Raw genomic sequence first — 21459 nt, 5'->3', positions numbered from 1 at the left:
GATGTTCTGTTGTTTTTATTTTAATATTTGTTCCGGTCGGCAATTGATTGATGAATGGGTAGACGAGTGAGTGAGAGGGCCGTATTTTGTCCTTTTCTTACAGGATATAAACATTTTTTGTAGGCAGATTGAGAAATTAAGCTGTCACTTTCGCAAACACTGCCTGCAGTTGAATGAAATAGCAATACATTCGACTCTTTCTAATGTGTGGGATACGAGCACTCTTCGTAGTTCATGTGCTCCTGGTACTTTTTCATAAGTATAAACGTTTTTCGCAGGCAGATTGAGAAATAAAACTGACTTTTACCACAGCGTTCGCGAACACTGCCAGCGATCTACCCTCAAAATCTTTTTTTTTGCTGTTGAATGAGATAGCAATACATTCATCTCTTTCTAATGTATGGGATACAAGAGCACTCTTCGTAGTTTATGGGCTCCTGGTACTTTTTCAACAATATGCTCAATTTTGATTGAGGCATATTTTGAGCTTTTTCTGCTGACATTCATCGTGCTTTGATGAACACGGGCAACACAGCCGGGCATTTTGGTGGCGCGATGGCGTGGCGCTATGGATCACAGATTAGAGAGTATGCTATAGATGGCGTGGCGCGTGGCATAGGGCGCGTGGCGTGGTGGAGGCTGGTTTGACCAAAAAAAAATAGAAAATCGATTATAATTGAGTGAGATAGCGCATATATTAGTCTCTTTCTAATATGATGGAACATTTTCCTAATAATTATGCACTCTTATTACTTTTTGGTCAATATATTAGAGAAAATTTAGGAGCAAATACGGAAAAAGCTTGTCACTATTTTTTCTGTCTCAAAAATTTGCTGTGTGTCTGTAAGTACTAGGAGTGCATAAGAATGAGAAGATTAATTCCTGTGTATGAAAGAACATTTTCAACATCAACCCAATTGACCCAATCCTCCCCGGGTCCACAAAAATTAAAAATGTTTTGCAGAAAGAAAGACAATCTGCCTTTTGAAACGTTCTTAATGAACAAAAAGTACTAGGAGCGCATAAACTAAGAAGAGTGTTTCCTTGTCCCACATGTTAGAAAGAGACTAATGGATACGCTATCTCACTCAACCCAGATAATTTTATTTTGTGGGTAGACCGCCGCAAATGTCCGCAAAATTGACAGCTGCAATAATTTTCAACCTGCCTTCAACTTCCATTCATATTATTTAAAAAAGTACCAGGAGAGCATAAAGTGGTTTAAATTGTTAATGGTAGAAAGGGACAAGTAGATACCGTCTCTACACGTTAGAAAAAGATAGACATACCTCCCCGGGTTCATTTTAAATGGACAAAGGAAGTTTTATTGCGTCTACTACAATGGTAATTTAAACCAAAGGTGACATTGCAAACATAATAATATGTTGTTTCTGTGTTTTTGAGTTTACTATAATTTACGGGTGTAATTAATTTCGTTTAAAAATGTTCAATAGAATTTATTATCTACCGAAGAGCTGCTAAAAACTTGCGGAAGGTATATAAATGAAACACCATTTGAATTTGTATATTTTATTCCAACATAAATACTACAATACAGCTGATTTGAACATAAACCAGTTAACCTCTTCGATACAGTCGCGATGACAAAACTTCAAACAAATAAACATTTCTTATTTTATAAAAAATTGTGACGTCACACAAATATCCCTTTAAAATATATCATATATTTGCATATTGCAAGACCCTATTTTAAATAGATTTATGTATTTGATGTTCACAAATACTGTAATATTATAGACAAGGTAGATTTCTAAACTTGGATTTCAATCTACAAAACATTTCTATATGAATTTTGGGAGTAGGGCCTTTCTATACCTTAGGTAAAATAACAAAAATTAATAAATGCATTATTTTAAAATACCGTCACAGAAAATACTTATGAATACTGATGGAGTCAGATCGGTGGTTCTCTAGTACATCTATCTATGTAATATTATAAAACGTGATTAAGGTAGAAAAAATGATTGTTTAGTACAGTCAAAAACAATACACTGCTCAGTAAATATGGTAATGACTGTAGCCAAACATCAATGGAACGGTTGGGCTACAAAGTAAAATCTGCTACAGTGCAGAGCTTTAGGTATTCCTATTATAGAACAATTTGTATATTATAATAAAAGAGTAACTTTCAAAATAGTAAACCTATGAAAATTTTGTGAAGTTTTTTACAACATTAATTTATTCCAATCTATCTAAAAATGTAATAAATAAGCCTTCTCTATAAATAATAAGATTCTAAACATCAGATTTTGCTAAATACGTATATTTTTACAATATATTCCTATTAATACAAATTTTGATAATTGAAACGTATATATTTAACAAAAAAAAATTAACAAACAAATTCAGGGCCATTCTCTAATTCCTTACATGAGGACAGGTCCTTTTAAATTACCCAATATAAATATTAAGAGCAAACACTCAATTTTATGCCCAAAAATTGTAAATATTCGAAAATACATTGCTCAGATCATTTGACACATACAATCTAAGTTTTTGGTACATTATTTGACGTGGTGAGCACATCGGTCGAAGATGGATAAAAATTGTGAAAAACAAAATATCGAGTGAACTTTTTCGCACGAGAAACAATTTGGCAACTATCACATGACGAAATCCAAAACCTTGGGCATACCAGGGAACAACTGAAGCTACATTGTGTGGAACATAGGAACTACTACGCAGTTGCGTTGAAAAGCATTTATTTAGAAAGCAAGTGTTTACAATAATTATTTATTTGTATAGGTACTTATACATTTAAAAAATTTACATGACCACCACACAAATAACATGTATATTTTCTAAAAAAATACTCTCAAGGACCTTTTAAGACACACCGAACGTTCAATCTCTAGATACATTATATCAAAACGATAGTACTCACTAGGGGCAAGATACAAAGGTGGTAACGTCAGTTTGTACGGATGAGATGTTTGGCCACAGATCATCCCAAAACGTAAAGACATGCGGATCAAGACCCCTAGTGAATACGAAGCCTCCGTCAAACAGGAGGCAATGCGTTGCATGGCATCAACACAATGCCACCCTAAGTTTGATCCCTGCTAAGGACTAGTTCGTAAATTCATTCAAACCTACCTATGATCAAATCGAAAAAATAAATTCTCACTCCACAATCAATTTTATACAAAAATATTTTTCAAATATATAAAATCAATCACATAACAAATCACAGAAACTGATAAGAAATTAACGATAAAATATTAAGTACCAAAACAGAAATTATAAATATATTTTTGTTTCTATTATAACATTTTTGTGATATTATTGTGCCTACAATGTTCATAAAGGGTTAATTCCGTCAACGATATGTAGTAGCTACTATAGTCGGTGACGGACTTAAGATAGTTTAGTCAGTGCAAAATTGATCCTTATTACACAAAAAAAAATGGAATAAACTTGCAGGTGACGTCACAATCAAATATGGTATTTAGAAGGATCACTTTTACACTGCTATCTTTGTGCCTCAGAAGAATTAGATAGAGACAATTTCACAAAGCACATTATTCATTAATAAAATAAAATCAACTTAAAGTTGATGGAAATAAATACGATAATTCTATAATGCTTGTTACAATCACTTTGGATATGCAAAAACTGGGTAATACTGGGTATACATTGAGTGCAAACTATGGCACTAAACTAAGGACGAGCTACATGGAGGTGAATAAGTATTTATTGCTCTATGGCACATTTAGACATACATTAGGCACTTATGTTTAGGTGAATAATTTAAAAATTTAGATTAATTTTATCGGCGCGTACATATCTTTTTTAAATGTAGTGCGCGTGAGAAGCGCTTGACTGTTTTTCAGTTAAGGACTTCTCATGCGCCCAAAACTAGCACAATTTTTTAGAGCTCAAGAAACTAGTCTGTTTACGAACCAGCCGTTACTATTGTTATTTGACGTAGCACTCAAAATCTTAAATTGATTTTGTATAATGGAAGGTACGAGTAGAATCATACCCTTGTAGTCGTTGGACCAATGCCTTTAGAAGCCATGGCAGTAGTTATGGCATAGCAAAACGGGAGCTCTTCAAACACAAAAGACCAACAACGTTTTCTAGAATATTGTAACCTTAGTGTTGAGTACTCCTCAATGTCCAGCAGTAGCCTATCTATTGGATACAAAAATGTGTGTCTAAACGTGCCCAGTAGTAAGTGCTAAAAACCTGGTTATGTGTAGTGCTAGGGTATACTTGTGTTCACTTATCACCATTCTCGTGAGCGAGCTTCTGTTTCTTGGGCGGCGGGGACGGCGAGAACATCGCGCCAGACGCCAGCTCGGCCATCAGGAATGGCACCTGGGAGACGAAATGTTGCCAATTAGATAGGTATTTAAAAATCGAATGGGTTTTACGCCACTGTACCTCTAGCTTGAACAACTTTCGTCTTCAAATCGTTTGCGTATTCGACAATATTCGATACTCAAAGTAATTAAAAGATAACGTGACAATTTTGGTTCTCAAAATAAGTTTCGTGCAACCATTTCTCATACTAAGTTCACTTTACGACACGTTCACAAGACGCTGTTGTATTTTTCCAACTAAATCTTTTGATGGCTATTCGAATACGCAAACGATTCGAACTCGAAAGTTTTTCGTGCTAGCCATACTGATCAATAATACGAAGACACATTTGAAGAAAACACGTCATGATTGTAGTCCTGAGGGCTTAGTATGAGTTTACATCAAACGTCGTCACTAGTGAGCGCGTAAAAAAATGACACTTAAATGTATGACGGATTTTACAGCGCCCCTAGCGGATACTTTCAAGAACTAAAATATTCATAGATTTTTTAATCGTGCGTGACGACGTTTGATGTAAACTCACACTAAGCCCTCTGAAAACCTATGAGTTTTTAATTAGGACATTATTTTACAGCATCGGGCCAGGCTGTGGTTCGCTCTGGTAGAACGAGAGTACAAAATCTAGCTTCGAAACGGATTTCAAAACCTCAGGGTTTTCTATAAAGCGCTGCTAAAATAGTACGTTGATTCTCGCCTGTTGCCGTCTAGTGCCTAGTAGGGCTATTCTATAACTGTCGCTCACGTTGGCTCTGGCTTCGAATGACAGAGAAAGAAAACTTATGTTCTAAGTGCATGAAAAGTCCTGTCACCAACCAAACCGAGCAAAAAATGTTCCCCCCCCCCCAATGAGAATCGAACCCAGACCCCAACATACCTTGTGCTCTAGTTACAGATGATGCGTAGGCTGCAGCTAAAGCTCAAGACCGAACGCGATGGAGGACTGTTGTGGACGCCCTCTGCCCCATCTAGGGGACATAGGACCATAAGTCGTAGGCTGCAGCCCGAGGCAAGCTCTCATGAGGTTCTCGATTCCCGCCCGCTGTTTAAATAGCGCGTTGACTTCTGTCTGTTAGCTAGTAGTGTTTTGTTACTGTTGCTCTAGCTGCCATCTCGCTTCAAGTGACAAGGATGGACACATTACACCCTTACCTTATGCTCAAGCTGCAGATGATGCGTAGGCTGCAGCCCGAGGGAAGCTCTCATGAGATTTTCCACAGCTGCCCGCTGTTTAAACAGCGGGTTGACTCCTGTGATATATGTCACTCTCTGCTCTGTCACTCACGCTGACTTCTCCCTGAGAGTGACAAGGATGGACACATTAGACCTTACCTTATGCTCAAGCTGCAGATGATGCGTAGGCTGCAGCCCGAGGCAGGCTCTCATGAGGTTTTCCACAGCCGCCCGCTGTTCAAACAGCGGGTTGACTCCTCTGATATATGTCACTCTCTGCTCTGTCACTCACGCTGACTTCTCCCTGAGAGTGACAAGGATAGACACATTTGACCCTTACCTTGTGCTCCAACTGTAGATGATGCGTAGGCTGCAGCCCAAGACAGGCTCTCATGAGGTTTTCAACAGCTGCACGTTGCTTGAACAAGGCGTTGACGACGGGCGCTCCTTGCGGCACCATCGGAGCTTTCAAAAGGTATGAGAGTGTCGACATCACTGTGTGTAGCGAGGTTCATTCTGGAAGGCCTGTAGGGCTCCTCTGTCACTGTCGATCACACTGGTATCTCCCTTCGAGAGACAGGGAGGGATAGATATAAATATATTACCTTGGGCTCTAGCTGCAATTGATGCGAAGGCTGAAGCCTGAGGCAGGATCACAGGAGGAATTATCTTGTCACTGTCGCTCATGATGACATCTCTCTTAGAGTGAGAGTGATAGAAATCTTCAACCTTCTGGTACATGTTTTGGGAGTATCCCCAATTCCCCATTGTACATTGTGTACAAGCTGCAGATGATGTGTGCATTGATTGAAAAACGCGTTGACAACCACCTATAAGCTAGTGGAGTCTTAGGCTCTGCTACTGTCGCTCATGCTGGTATTCTATCTAAAAGTGAGATGGACACAAAACTATGGAAGTTTTAAGAGTAACTTCACTATACCTTGTGCTCCAACTGCAGATGATGCGTAGGCTGGAACCCAAGGCAGGCTCTCATGAGATTTTCAACAGCTGCACGTTGCTTGAACAGCGCGTTGACATTAGGCGCGCTAGCTGGCAGTGTTTTGTCACTATTGCTCACGCTTGGATCTCGCTGTAAGTAAAAAGGACACAAACATAGCTTCACTATACCTTGTGCTCCAACTGTAGATGATGCGTAGGCTGCAGCCCAAGGCAGGCTCTCATGAGGTTTTCCACAGCCGCCTTCTGCTTGAACAAGGCGTTGACCACGGGCGCTCCTTGCGGCACCATCGGAGCCTTCAAAAGGTATGAGAGCGTAGACATCACCGTGTGTAGAGATGTCCATTCTGAAATATGAATTAATAAATTAGTTTATTCATCTTTTTACAATACAAAAAATACATTGGTAGGTAAAGTTATTACATAATTACTAATTTAATTAATCAATAAAACTGTATAACTCAGTGATTACTGGAATAATTTAAGATTTTCAATTTACTTCTACAACTTTCTGCCTTCTGTAGTGCTGTGCCTTTAGGAATGAATCCCTTGTTGTCTCATCAACAGCCCTTTAAAGTCCACTGCTGGACTATGAGCCTACTCCATTATAGTGGAGGGTTTTGCCATAATCCCCACGCTTGGCAGGCGGGTTGGAGATCGCAGTTTAAAATATTGATGTTTTTCAGAGAGCGCTGCTGGCCTCTTACGACACCCGTGGGAAGTGTGGGGGTTTGGTGACAAATGTATTCTACTCTGCCGTCACCACACGGCTTCCCTTGTTGTCTAACCTTGCGCAAGCATGGGCAGCGCAGGACCAGTCGTTGTAGAAATCTTTGGGATGCTTTTGTCCAGCTGACGTCATTAGACTGAAACAAACGAAGGTCAGCAGGCCTACTCCGACACGCTGTTTACGTAGTTCGAGTCCATCTGTCACCGTCGCTCAAGTTGTCTAGCTGGCATCTGCCTTTGCGTGAGAGGGATGGCAACATTCAAAACTTCGGAAAACGTTTTTCAGAGTAGGCCCCAGTATTGTCTAACCTTGCGAGTCCTAATGGCGCACTAGATCCAGGATGAGCGGCACAGCCAGCAGCGAGTCCTCGCACGTATTACCGGTCTTTGTGGAAACACTTAGGCTGAGTTGCACCACTAAACTTTGACCGGAATTATAACGATAACCGGTGATATTTGTATGGAGTTTGACATATTTTTGACGTTTGTTACAGTCAAAGTAAGTTGGTGCCACCCAGCCTTAGGGTATTTGACCAGTAGTGGACGTCATTTGGCTTAAAAGAAAGATCACTCACCCGGCGAGTTTTCCTAGCGCGTAAGTGCCTAGATGCGGGCATCGCAAGAGTCATTGTAGAAATATTTGGGGAAAACCTTTGTCCAGCAGTGGACGTCTGGCTGAAACGAACAAGTCAGTCTCACCCGGCCAGTCCTTCTGGCATGCAAGTGCCTGGATGCAGGCACCGCAGGAGTCATCTCAAAAGATGCCTTTGTCTATACTCGACGTAAAGACACGTGGCAGGCGGTGCCATAAGTAATTATTGAAACCTTGCGAGTCCTGGCGCACGGAGAGACGCTGCAGCCAATCCTTGGAGCCTTTGTCCAGCAGTGGACGTCATTTGGCTGAAACGAACGATGGTCAATATCGTCTACCCGGAGAGTCCTCCTAAAGTGTCTACATGCGGGCACCGCAGAAATCATTGTAGAAATCTTTGGGGGCTTTTGTCCAGAAGTGTACATTTGGCTGATACAACCGAAGGTCAGTATCGTCTCACCCGGCGAGTCCTTTAGGCGCGCAAGTGCCTGGATGCGGACACCGCAGAAAACATGTAGATATCTTTGGGGTCTTTGTCCAGAAGTGGACGTCTGGCTGAAACGAAAGATGGTCAGTCTCACCCGGCGAGTCTTTTGGCGCGTAAGTGCCTGGATGCGCACCGCAGGAATCATTGTAGAATTCCTTGTGTGAGGCCTTTGTCCAGCAAGTCATTAGGCTGAAACAAACGAAGGTCAGCAGGCCTACTCCGACACGCTGTTTACGTAGTTTCGTGTCTATATGTCACCGTCGCTCAAGCTGATCTGCCTTTGCGTGAGAGGGATGACAACATTCGAAACTTCGGAAAACGTTTTTCGGAGTAGCCCCGCGGTATTGTCTAACCTTGCGAGTCCTAATGGCGCACTAGATCCAGGATGAGCGGGACAGCCAGCAGCGAGTCCTTGCAAGTATTACCGGTCGTTGTGGAAACACTTAAGGTGAGTTGCACCACTAAACTTTGACCGGAATTATAACGATAACCGGTGATTTTTGTATGGAGTTTGACATATTTTTGACGTTTGTTACAGTCAAAGTAAGTTGGTGCAACCCAGTCTTAGGGTATTTGACCAGCAGTGGACGTCATTTGGCTGAAACGAACGATGGTCAGTCTCACCCGGCGAGTCCTGGCGTGCAAGTGCCTGGATGTGGGCAGCACAGGACCGGTCGTTGTAGAAATATTTGGAATATCATTGTCCAGCAAAAGTTATTAGGCTAAAACAAACGAAGGTCAGCAGGCTTTCTCCGAAACGCTGTTTACGTAGTTTCGAGTCTATCTGTCGCTCAAGCTGGCATCTCGCGTGTGAGGGATGGCAACATTCGAAACTTCGGAGAACGTTTTTCGGAGTAGCCCCGCGGTATTGTCTAACCTTGTGAGTCCTAATGGCGCACTAAATCCAGGATGAGCGGGACAGCGAGCAGCGAGTCCTCGCACGTGTTACCGGTCTTTGTGGAAACACTTAGGCTGAGTTGCACCACTAAACTTTGACCAGAATTATAACGATAACCGGTGATTTTTGTATGGAGTTTGACATATTTTTGACGTTTGTTACAGTCAAAGTAAGTTGGTGCAACCCAGCCTTAGGGTATTTGACCAGCAGTGGACGTCATTTGGCTTAACCTTTAAAGTCCCAGACGGACGGCATACATTAATGCCATAACAATTGATTATCTATTGTGTCTAGATTCGCGGGCCTTGAAGGATTTTAAAAGAAAGATGGTCAGTCTCACTCGGCGAGTCTTTTGGCGCGCAAGTGCCAGGATGCGCACCGCAGGAGCCATTGTAGAAATCCTTGGGTCTTTGTCCAGCAGTGGACATCTAGCTGAAACAAACGAATGTCAGTATCGTCTAACCTTGCGAGTCCTCCTGGCGCACAGAGACGCGCTGCAGCCAATCAGCCAGCAGCACTAGATCCAGGATGAGCGGGACAGCCAGTAGAGAGTCTTCGCACGTGTTACCGGTCGTTGAGGAAATCCTTGGGGCTTTTGTCCAACAGTGGACATTTGGCTGAAACGAACAAGTCAGTCTCACACGGCGAGTCCTGGCGTGCAAGTGCCTGGATGCAGGCACCGCAGGAGTCATTAAGGAAATCCTTGGGTCTTTGTCCAGCAGTGGACATCTAGCTGAAACAAACGAATGTCAGTATCGTCTAACCTTGCGAGTCTTCCTGGCGCACAGAAACGCGCTGCAGCCAATCAGCCAGCAGCACTAAGTCCAGGATGAGCGGGACAGCCAGCAGCGAGTCTTCGTACGTATTACCAGTTGTTATGGAAATCCTTGGGATACCTTTGCCCAGCAAGTCATTAGGCTGAAACAAACGAAGGTCAGCAGGCCTACTCCGACACGCTGTTTGCGTAGTTTCGAGTCTATCTGTCGCTCAAACTGGCATCTCGCGTGAGAGGGATGGCAACATTCGAAACTTCGGAGAACGTTTTTCAGAGTAGCCCCGCGGTATTGTCTAACCTTGCGAGTCTTCCTGGCGCACGGAGACGCGCTGCAGCCAATATTTGGGGCCTTTGTCCAGCAGTGGACATCATTTGGCTGAAACTAACGATGGTCAATATCGTCTCACCCGGCGAGTCCTCCTAAAGTGTCTGCATGCGGGCACCGCAGAAGTCATTGTGGAAATCCTTGGGGGCTTATCCAGCAGTGGATGTCATTTGGCTGAAACAAACAGTATTGTTTGACCTTGCGAGTCCTTCTGGCGCGTAAATGCCTGGATGCGGGTACCACAGGAATCATTGTAGAAATCCTTGAGGCCTTTGTCCAGCAGTGGACGTCATTTGGCTGAAATAAAGATCAGTATTGTCTAACCTTGCGAGTCTTCCTGGCGCACAGAAACGCGCTGCAACCAATCAGCCAGCAGCACTAGATCCAGGATAAGCGGAACAGCCAGTAGAGAGTCTTCACAAGTGTTGTGGACCACGATGGTGTTGGTGCCGTGGAGCAGGATCTCGGAGGTGTACTCGTCCATCGCACGCTTTGAGTCACCTGTGAAAGAATTGGTTGAGTATTATCAATATCAAGTATCAACTCTACAGGGTGTTAGGTAAATGGGTATATGAGCTGACACTAGCCCATGTTAACATGGGCATATAAATGGTACGGAGAAGTCAGAAAATTGATATTTTAATTTTTAAAATTTTCATACAAAATAAATGTTATAAAATCCGATTTGTATGAAAAATAAAATAATTAAAATGGAGATATCAATTTCCTGATTTCACTATACCATTTATATGACCATGTTAACATGGGCTAGTGTCGGCTCATATACCCATTTACCTAACATCCTGTATAAAGGTGATCTACAAACATATGACAACAATGAGGGCTTCAGCATTTTAGTCCATTATTTGGCGCGACCCTAAGGCCCTTTTCACACGTCCCGGTTGCCGGCTATCCGGCGCCGGGTATCCGGTGGTGAAGTGTATGGGCAATGGGCATGAAGCGTAGCTTTCACATGTTCCGGCGTAATTAATCCGGCATGCCCATACACTTCACCACCGGGTACCCGGCGCCGGTTAGCCGGCAACCGGGACATGTGAAAAGGGCCTTAGGGGCGAGCACATTGATGACTTTTATTACCGTGACAGTATGACTCTCGATAGATAAGAATAAGTTCTACGTTGTCTCTTTATATGTGTAAAAGACAAAGCGCTTTGAGTCGCCTGTGAAAGATTTGGTTGAGTACTATCAATGTCAACTTTATCATCTTCGAAGCGGTAGCCCAACATCTTGGGGTAGGCAAGGCACCAGACCATTCTGTGGAAACATGACCCAAATCATCATGCGCAAAGTAAGCCTAAGTAAGTGACACACCCGCGTTCACGACTCATATGGCTACCGAGGGCAACGTCAGGTTTTTAGTAGGTAGGCCCTGCCCTTCTGGCAGGGAGAACCCCACATAACCCACTAACTGCCCCAGCAGCTGGTGGGTATACAAATCAATGTATTTTCCTAACGAAAAAAAAAAGTAAGAGACACACGCGACACCTATGGCATCCCTTGCTACGTGCCAGTGTGCGATGATGATCATGACGCGTCACTTCGCATCATATCGCGTCCCGTCCAGCGTTAAGCTAGGACAACGGATGAGATAGGCAAGACATCGCATTGGGTGTGATCCTGGCTTTCCTGGGTAAACGAATAACAATGATTGCTCCCTGCTGTATTGTTTAAAAAATTATCAAGCAAAAATCGACGCAAACTCACCGACATAGGGCACGTATTTGATGACGACGACGTGGTCGGGCTTCTCGCCCGGCTTGTACAGGATCTGGTTAGACTCCACCATGTCGTCTACCACGTTGCTCTTGCTTATCTATAAATATATTAAAACATATGAAAGTCTAAAGCTACCGTTTGTGCTCACTAGTTGGCGCCACTGGCGTATGACAGAACCTTCAAGCAGGGATGTTATGGATAACCGTAACCGAAACTTTCGGATATCCGAAATAAAAAAAATATCCGAAACCGTAACGGTAACCATTTCCAAATTTTCGGATAGTTTCGGATGTAGGTAGGCATTTTAAATTGTTTGTTGTATAGTATTATATTTAAAGGAATAACAGCCTGATTTAACTTTATAATGCCATCTAGTATAATTTTTTTTCATTACTTTTTATTCGATGTAAAGTGTGCGGCCATGAATGAACCGTTTTGGACAACTATTGCAAATTACATTCTAAAGCACAGATATCCGTAACCGTAACTTTCGGATATCCGAAATAAAAAAATATCCGTATCCATAACCGAAACCACATATCCATAACATTCCTACCTTCAAGTCAAGTAAGGAAGCGCAGGCACGGGTGACTTGTCGCCGTGATTTTTATGTCACCAAAAAAGTTTCTGTCACTGTCACGTCGCTACGTGCGCGCACCTCCAACATCTCCATGGACTTGGTATGAGTAACGATAATGTTACAGCGGCAAAAGTCACCCTTGAGCCCTAACTGTCACTATGGCGCCACTGCACCAACTTGATGAATGCAAAGTCGATAAGCCTGTCGCTCTAGCGCTTATTAGATGGTATCACCACAGAATAATAATAAGTACTACGTACAGAAGGTTTACTTCGCGAAGGTATTTAATAAAATATGCTCAATGTCATTAACAATATAGTGTAATTGAGCTTGTCTCAAGAGTCAAGCACCTTTTGTTGACAAACGTCAGTGATCGGTACTGCGCCGAAGTCATAGGGCTGACTTCGGTAAAATTATGTGTGACGTGAGGTGCCAAACTGCAGAAAATGGCGGAGGAAATACATGATTAAGCATGAATTTTATCATGAATAATATTAACCACTTATTTTCCTCTCAGTGTCTTCGGGCAACTTAAAAAAGTACATTCTGTGTTTTTATTATTATTTAGGCAGTTAAACACTGCACAGTATTTAGTACACCATTTTGTTTATTTTTTTCCATCACACACTAGAATACGCATGCGTGAGTCAATGCTCGCTCGTATGTGCGTACACGCGTTGACGAATAGTTTAATCCTGTAGGGTGCCATCGTGCTTGTTTTGTTTTCGATGTAAACTCGCGGAGATGAACAGGCCTGGTATCACCGTCTTAGCCACTAAGGAATTACAGGACTCTTTCTCTCTCTCCCTTCTGCCGTAATAGTAATTATTTAAAACTGAGTATAATTAACCTACCTCTTTTGACCGGAACTGCTTGGGAGCAGAGAGATTCTTGCCGTCATTGTTGCCCAGGTGGTTGTAGCTCACGATGGACACCGGTTTCAAACCTGAAAATCATCGCAGTCGTTTGAAAATTTGCAAAGAATTAGAATCATTATTAAATATGCCGTGTCATTCCGGAAAAGTAGAATACGCTTCCCGTGAACATCGCAAAAGGCGCTGTTACATGGGGTTACATGAGCGTATCGAGAAGGGTGTGGGGGTAATGGAGGGCTGCTGCCTCTCGTCCTGGAAATTGTCCCCCCCTAGAACAGACTGCTACATTTCGATCAGGGTTCGAAAATATCCGATATTTATTATAAATATCAAAATATCGGATATTTATGATATATATCCGATATATATCAACTTTGATATATATCAAATTTGTATGAAAGCTATACTATTATTTTATTGTATTATTTATGAATACCATTGCAAATGTGTCACATAAATATGTTTTTAATGTTTTTAAAACTTAAAATCAGACAAATAAAGCAAAAACATAAAATCTTCTTGTAAAATCGGCAAAATCAACTAAAAAACAAAAATCTTATGTGAAAAAGTACAAATACAGTTACAAATTTTAAAAATTGATATACAGGGTGTTTCTTGTAAGGTGTCAAGCCGAAGGCAGGTGATAGGTGAGGACTAGACCTATCGATTTCACCCCCATGTATGTTCTACGATTTTTCGTAGTTTAGAAGTTATCGTTAATTTTGTGATTTTTTCAAATTTTATGACCTAGTAGGCTTAAATTTTTTTATCTTTTTTTTGGGTTGACTTTTCTCAGGTTTCTTTTTTTTTTACAGATTCCCTATTAATTGCAGATGTTTGAAAAAAATAATCACCTTCCTATCTTTGAATCAAGATACAAAATTTTTGCTAGAAACATAAAAAATATGCTTTTAGCAGAACATTCTAAAATTTTCACCTTGAAAAGTTCGAAAAAAAAAAATACTTCCACAGGTCCAAAATAATTTTAAAAACTGCACAGTTTTCTGAACTTTCATAATAACACAAAAAAACATGTACTTAATAGGCCATTATTTTCTGTAATCGCTCCACTAAAGTGGTAAGTCGGAGATTCCGTTACATGTTTTTGACTTTCTTAGGACTAACTAATGTTTGCAATCTCCTAAGTTTACGTTACGTAGAACACATTTAGAGACAATAACTGAACAGAACATTTTTTTATCCACAACGAGGAAGCTCTTGCCCTTCATCTGACCTGATGGAAACTGATGGATGATCAGCGAGCTTCACCCGGAATCTTAAGCCACAGAGGAATTGACTGTCCTAAATAGGTGGTCTTACCACTAGACCACAGTGGTGATTCTTACTTTACGATTAAATTTGATATACCTACCTATTAGTGTGTGAGAGAAACGGAAAGAGTTTGTGTGTGTGTGTATGTGTGTGTGTGTATCTCTCTCTCTCACACACACAAACACACACATACACACACACACACACACACACACAAACTCTTTCCGTTTCTCCATCAGGTCAGATGAAGGGCAAGAGCTTCCTCGTTGTGGATAAAAAAATGTTCTGTTCAGTTATTGTCTCTAAATGTGTTCTACTTAACGTAAACTTGGGAGATTGCAAACATTAGTTAGTCCTAAGAAAGTCAAAAACATGTAACGGAATCTCCGACTTACCACTTTAGTGGAACGATTACAGAAAATAATGGCCTATTAAGTACATGTTTTTTTGTGTTATTATGAAAGTTCAGAAAACTGCGCAGTTTTTAAAATTATTTTGGACCTATGGAAGTTATTTTTTTTTCGAACTTTTCAAGTTGAAAATTTTAGAATGTTCTGCTAAAAGCATATTTTTTATGTTTCTAGCAAAAATTTTGTATCTTGCATCAAAGATAGGAAGATGATTATTTTTTTCAAACATCTGCAATTAATAGGGAATCTGTCAAAAAAAAGAAACCTGAGAAAAGTCAACCCAAAAAAAAGATAAAAAAATTTAAAGCCTACTAGGTCATAAAATTTGAAAAAATCACAAAATTAACGATAACTTCTAAACTATGAAAAATCGTAGAACATACATGGGGGTAAAATCAATAGGTCTAGTGCTCACCTATCACCTGCCTTCGGCTTGACACCTTACAAGAAACACCCTGTATATCATCAAAACCGGCTGGATATACAGTGTGTCCGGGCATGTAGTGATCAAACTTTAAGGGCGAAATCTAGGGACAATTTTATCGATGAAAATACTTCAAATTTGGGGGCTGACCCATTTCTTGAAAAATTACATCGATTTAAGTTTTTAATTTTTAGTTTACACCTCTTCTTTAAAAAACAAGTGAATGCGTGGGTAGCTTCACATTAATAGACAAATATTTTATATCATGCGATAGCCAATAAAATTATCTATTAGTAGAAGAAGAAAGCAGACACAAGTTTCATACATTTTATGGGAGTAAGAATGGATTTAATTAGAAAAATACACAACTTTTTTCACTTCTTTTTCAGTTATTTTCCAACACAAGAAAAACCAGGTCGTTAAGGTATGTTTTATTTGCATTTTATTATTAGTATTTGAGCTATTCTACAAAACGAATGTAAATTTATTAGTCTACGTCTATTAGTTTCGACGTAATTGTTGAACAAAGATACCCCTTCCCAGCGGTTTCCATAGCGCACGCGACATGCGAAAATGCACTGCCTGAAAGAATCACACAACCTATTCCGATTACTATGGAAACCGCTGGGAAGGGGTATCTTTGTTCAACAATTACGTCGAAACTAATAGACATAGACTAATAAATTTACATTCGTTTTGTAGAATAGCTCAAATACTAATAATACAATGCAAATAAAACATACCTTAACGACCTGGTTTTTCTTGTGTTGGAAAATAACTGAAAAAGAAGTGAAAAAAGTAATGTATTTTTCTAATTAAATCCATTCTTACTCCCATAAAATGTATGAAACTTGTCTCTGCTTTCTTCTTCTACTAATAGATAATTTTATTGGCTATCGCATGATATAAAATATTTGCCTATTAATGTGAAGCTACCCACGCTTTCACTTGCTTTTTAAAGAAGAGGTGTAAACTAAAAATTAAAAACTTAAATCGATGTAATTTTTCGAGATATGGGTCAGGCCCCAAATTTGAAGTATTTTCATCGATAAAATTGTCCATAGATTACGCCCTTAAAGTTTGATCACTACATGCCCGGACACACTGTATATCCCTTGATATATCCTCGAACCCTGATTTCGATGCCCGATTTTTTTATTACAAGTGTGAGCCCACAGAACTACAGAAGACTCTGACCCCGTTATTTTTGAAGCATCAATGCAATTCTCTCTGGCAGTCAAAATCACTAATTAAAGAGGCGATTGAGCGAAACAAAGGCTCTAAAGTGTTCGCAAGAGATCTGTCTGTTGGCCAAAGTCAACTGACCAAGCTGAAGACAGAGGATGGCAGAGCCATTTCGTCGGGGCCGGAGATATTGGAAGAGGTTGAGAAGTTCTACGGACAATTATACACGACTGTACGCGCACCTGTCACAAATCTAGCCGAAGACCCAAGAGCTAGACTGACCCGACACTATACCGAAGATATCCCGGACGTCAGTCTGTACGAGATTAGAATGGCTCTCAAACAGCTGAAGAACAACAAGGCACCGGGTGATGATGGAATCACGGCTGAGCTTTTGAAGGCAGGCGGAACGCCGGTAATAAGGGCTCTTCAGAAGCTGTTCAATTCCGTCATCCTCGAAGGAAAAACGCCTACGACATGGCACAGAAGTGTGGTGGTACTCTTCTTCAAAAAAGGTGACAAAACCTTGTTGAAGAATTATAGACCCATCTCACTTCTGAGCCATGTCTACAAGCTGTTTTCGAGAGTCATTACGAATCGTCTCGCTCGCAGGCTCGACGACTTCCAGCCTCCCGAACAAGCCGGTTTCCGAAAAGGCTTTAGTACCATAGACCACATACATACGCTAAGGCAGATTATACAGAAGACCGAGGAGTATAATCAACCACTTTGCCTGGCGTTTGTGGATTATGAAAAAGCCTTCGATTCGGTCGAGACCTGGGCAGTGCTACAGTCTCTCCAAAGGTGCCAAATTGACTATCGATATATTGAAGTGTTGAGGGGTTTGTACAAAAACGCCACAATGTCGGTCCGCCTCCAGGATCGGGACTCGAAACCTATCCAGTTGCAGCGAGGGGTAAGACAGGGAGACGTCATATCTCCAAAACTGTTTACCACCGCCCTGGAAGATGTCTTCAAGCTTCTGGACTGGAACGGATTTGGCATAAATATCAACGGCGAGTACATCACCCACCTTCGATTCGCGGACGATATCGTAGTCATGGCTGAGACCTTGGAGGATCTAGGCACAATGCTCGATGGCCTCAGTAGAGCCTCTCAACAAGTGGGCCTCAGAATGAACATGGACAAGACAAAAATCATGTCTAATGTCCGTGTTGCACCCACTCCTCTGAAGGTTGGAGACTCTACACTCGAAGTTGTTGACAATTATGTATACCTGGGACAAACAGTCCAGTTAGGTAGGTCCAACTTCGAGAAAGAGGTCAATCGTCGAATCCAACTCGGATGGGCAGCGTTCGGGAAGCTTCGCCATATACTCACGTCCGAAATACCGCAGTGTCTTAAGTCGAAAGTATTTGACCAATGCGTGTTGCCAGTGATGGTATACGGATCTGAGACGTGGTCGCTTACTATGGGCCTCATAAGAAGGCTCAAGGTCACCCAAAGGGCGATGGAGCGGGCTATGCTCGGAGTTTCCCTGCGTGATCGAATCAGAAATGAGGAGATCCGCAGGAGAACCAAAGTAACCGACATAGCTCGCAGAATTGCTAAAATCAAGTGGCAGTGGGCGGGGCACATAGCTCGTAGAGACGATGGCCGTTGGGGCAGGAAAGTTCTCGAGTGGCGACCACGGGCTGGAAGACGTAGCGTGGGCAGGCCTCCTACTAGGTGGACCGACGATCTGGTAAAGGTCGCGGGAAGAGCCTGGATGCGGGCAGCGCAGGACCGTTCATTGTGGAAAACCTTGGGGGAGGCCTCTGTCCAGCAGTGGACGTCATTTGGCTGAAAGGAAAGAAAGAAAGAAGTCAAAATCACTAAACTACATTAGTATAAAAACAAAGTCGCTTTCCGCTGTCTATCCCTATGTATGCTTAGATCTTTAAAATTACGCAACGGATTTTGATGCGGTTTTTTAATTGATAGAGATTCAAGAGGAAGGTACCAGTACTCACCAGCAGAGACCAGGAAATCGACCAGCACAGACTTGAGCTTGGTCTGTCCGGACTTGAAGTCGTCCCCGGCCACACAGACGCCATTCTTTTCGGCACTATCTTATCTGAGCATAGAGTAACTGTACTCTAGAAACCAATATGTATCTCAGACTGCGAAAGACTCACCAGCAGAGACCAGGAAGTCCACCAGCACAGACTTGAGCTTGGTCTGGCCAGACTTGAAGTCGTCTCCCGCGACGCAGACGCCATAATTTTCGGTACTATCTTATCTGGACATAGAGTAACTTTAGAGACCAATATGTTTCTCAGACTTTTTTAACCGCCTCTGTGGTCTAGTGGTAAGACCACCTGCTTCAGACGCAGAGGTCCCGGGTTCGATTCCCAGTGGGGGGCAGATTTTTCTGTTCGGTTTGGTTGGTAGTAGGGCTTGTTCTAAGTCCGCCTGGCTAGCTACCACCATCTTACCTAAGTCTGTCGCCATAACAACAATGTTAACAGCATTATTGTGTTCCGGCAGTTAGAGGTAAGATAGCCAGTTCCTCCGTGGTTGAGGATTCCGGGTGAAGCTCGCTTTCACCTTCGGCCTGATCGTCACTTACCATCAGGTGAGATACAGGCCAAGAGTGTCCTCGTTGTGGATAAAAAAAAGACTGCGGGAGACTCACCAGCAGAGACCAGGAAGTCGACCAGCATAGACTTGAGCTTGGTCTGCCCGGACTTGATGTCGTCCCCCGCGATACGAAATGTCTCTTTTTAAAGTCCATTGCAGACTCATCGGGCCGGGCACATAGTACGCAGAACTGACGGCCGATGTGGCCAGCAAGGTTCTGGAATGGAGGCCGCGTACCGGAAAACGCAGCGTGGGACGTCCACCCACAAAGTGGACTGACGACATCATAAAGGTAACAAGGGAAGCGCTGGACGCAGGCCGCTACCAATCGATCAACATGGAAAGCATTGGGGGAGGCCTATGTTCAGCAGTGGACGTCCTATGGCTGAAATGATGATGATGATGCAGACTCACCAGCAGAGACCAGGAAGTCCACCAGCACAGACTTGAGCTTGGTCTGGCCGGACTTGAAGTCGTCTCCCGCGACGCAGACGCCATTCTTCTCGGCACTAACTTATCTGAGCATAGAGTAACTGTACTCTAGAGACCAATATGTATCTCAGACTACTCGAGACTCACCAGCAGAGACCAGGAAGTCCACCAGCACAGACTTGAGCTTGGTCTGGCCGGACTTGAAGTCGTCTCCCGCGACGCAGACGCCATTCTTCTCGGCACTAACTTATCTGAGCATAGAGTAACTGTACTCTAGAGACCAATATGTATCTCAGACTACTCGAGACTCACCAGCAGAGACCAGGAAGTCCACCAGCACAGACTTGAGCTTGGTCTGGCCGGACTTGAAGTCGTCTCCCGCGACGCAGACGCCATTCTTTTCGGCACTATCTTATCTGAGCATAGAGTAACTGTACTCTAGAGACCAATATGTATCTCAAACTACTGGAGACTCACCAGCAGAGACCAGGAAGTCCACCAGCACAGACTTGAGCTTGGTCTGCCCGGACTTGAAGTCGTCTCCCGCGACGCAGACGCCATTTTTCTCGGCGCGTTCGATGACGCCCGGCACTAGCGTGTTTTGCGGCGAGCCGTTTATGTATGCGCACTGGAAGACAAGATTTATTATTATCATTAGACATTAAATTTGACATTTATAAAACTCATATCCTGATACACCAAGCAACTCAGACCACGGCCGCCGTCTGAAAATCAGCGTCATGTGGTATGCACTTGACACATGCTGAGACGGGGACCTTTTTGCTGCTGCAGCGCCGCCAAGTAACTGTCCCGATTAATTTTAATTATCATTCTTTTGACTGGTTCTGTAATGTTGACCGTTTGTTTTATGTATGTATGTGTATTCATGTGGCAGCAAAATAAACGTTATTCTATTCTATTCTATTTACACTAATATCATAAATGTGAAAGGTTATAAGGATGGGTGGCTTTCACGCTTACACCCCTAAACCGATTTAGATGAAAATTGGTATACAGGTAGGTAGTTTGAGATAAAAAATAGGATAGTTTTTATCCTGATTTTTAGAAGGAGACGCGATAAAGACTTTCTGTGACAGGTCGAAACTCTCAAGGGCGAAGTAGCGGGAAAAAGTTAGTTCCACATAAAGGCAACCCCGCCCACTTTTGAAGGCTGCGGAACCATTATAATGAGAAAAGGAAACTAAGTATTCTCAGTACACACTGAAATAAGGATGACCGATTTAGTTTTTAGTTAGCTGTAAAATTGGCTTCCAAAAATTTAATTTTACAGCTAACTGATTTTTTAAGAAGTTGTATCTTGTCTTGAGGCTAATTTATTTATTTTATTTTATCGTCGGCAGTTTGGTGTAGTGGTTCGAAACGGACTACTATTCCGGAGGTAGCGCGTTCGATTCCCGCACAGTACAAACATTTGTGTGTATGAACATATTTGTTTGTATTGGACTGAGTGTTTTCTATGTATAATAAGTATGTATTTACAAAAAAAAAGTATTTAAGTATGATTATATCCGTTGTATAGTACCCATAGTACAAGCTTTGCTTAGTTTGGGACTAGAAGCGCAGTGTAAAATGTCCAAGGATATTTATTTATATTTATTTATTTATTATTTATTTGCTCACCAAAAAGGTTACATTGTAGCGTTCACAATAATGCTCT

General features: G+C 42.0%; 1 protein-coding gene across 1 annotated transcript in view; it reads right to left on the bottom strand.

Annotated features, from left to right (window-relative positions):
- Nucleotides 1-1514: 1514 nt before the first annotated feature.
- The window catches only part of LOC135078738 (inositol-3-phosphate synthase), a 31606-nt gene continuing 11661 nt past the window's right edge, over nucleotides 1515-21459 (bottom strand). Inside the window, exons 7-13 of the mRNA XM_063973296.1 lie at nucleotides 20259-20409; nucleotides 13455-13546; nucleotides 12009-12117; nucleotides 10608-10784; nucleotides 10177-10182; nucleotides 6649-6824; nucleotides 1515-4344 (exon numbers count right to left, since the gene is read on the bottom strand). Coding sequence (XP_063829366.1) covers nucleotides 4246-4344; nucleotides 6649-6824; nucleotides 10177-10182; nucleotides 10608-10784; nucleotides 12009-12117; nucleotides 13455-13546; nucleotides 20259-20409 — 810 coding nt within the window. The 3' untranslated portion in view covers nucleotides 1515-4245. The remainder of the gene's footprint in view (nucleotides 4345-6648; nucleotides 6825-10176; nucleotides 10183-10607; nucleotides 10785-12008; nucleotides 12118-13454; nucleotides 13547-20258; nucleotides 20410-21459) is intronic.

The sequence above is a fragment of the Ostrinia nubilalis genome, chromosome 15 (genome assembly GCF_963855985.1).
Source record: "Ostrinia nubilalis chromosome 15, ilOstNubi1.1, whole genome shotgun sequence".
In the NCBI taxonomy this organism is placed as follows: domain Eukaryota; kingdom Metazoa; phylum Arthropoda; class Insecta; order Lepidoptera; family Crambidae; genus Ostrinia; species Ostrinia nubilalis.
The sequence above is the reverse complement of the archived record's forward strand: the minus strand, read 5'-3'. Positions and strand labels throughout refer to the sequence as shown.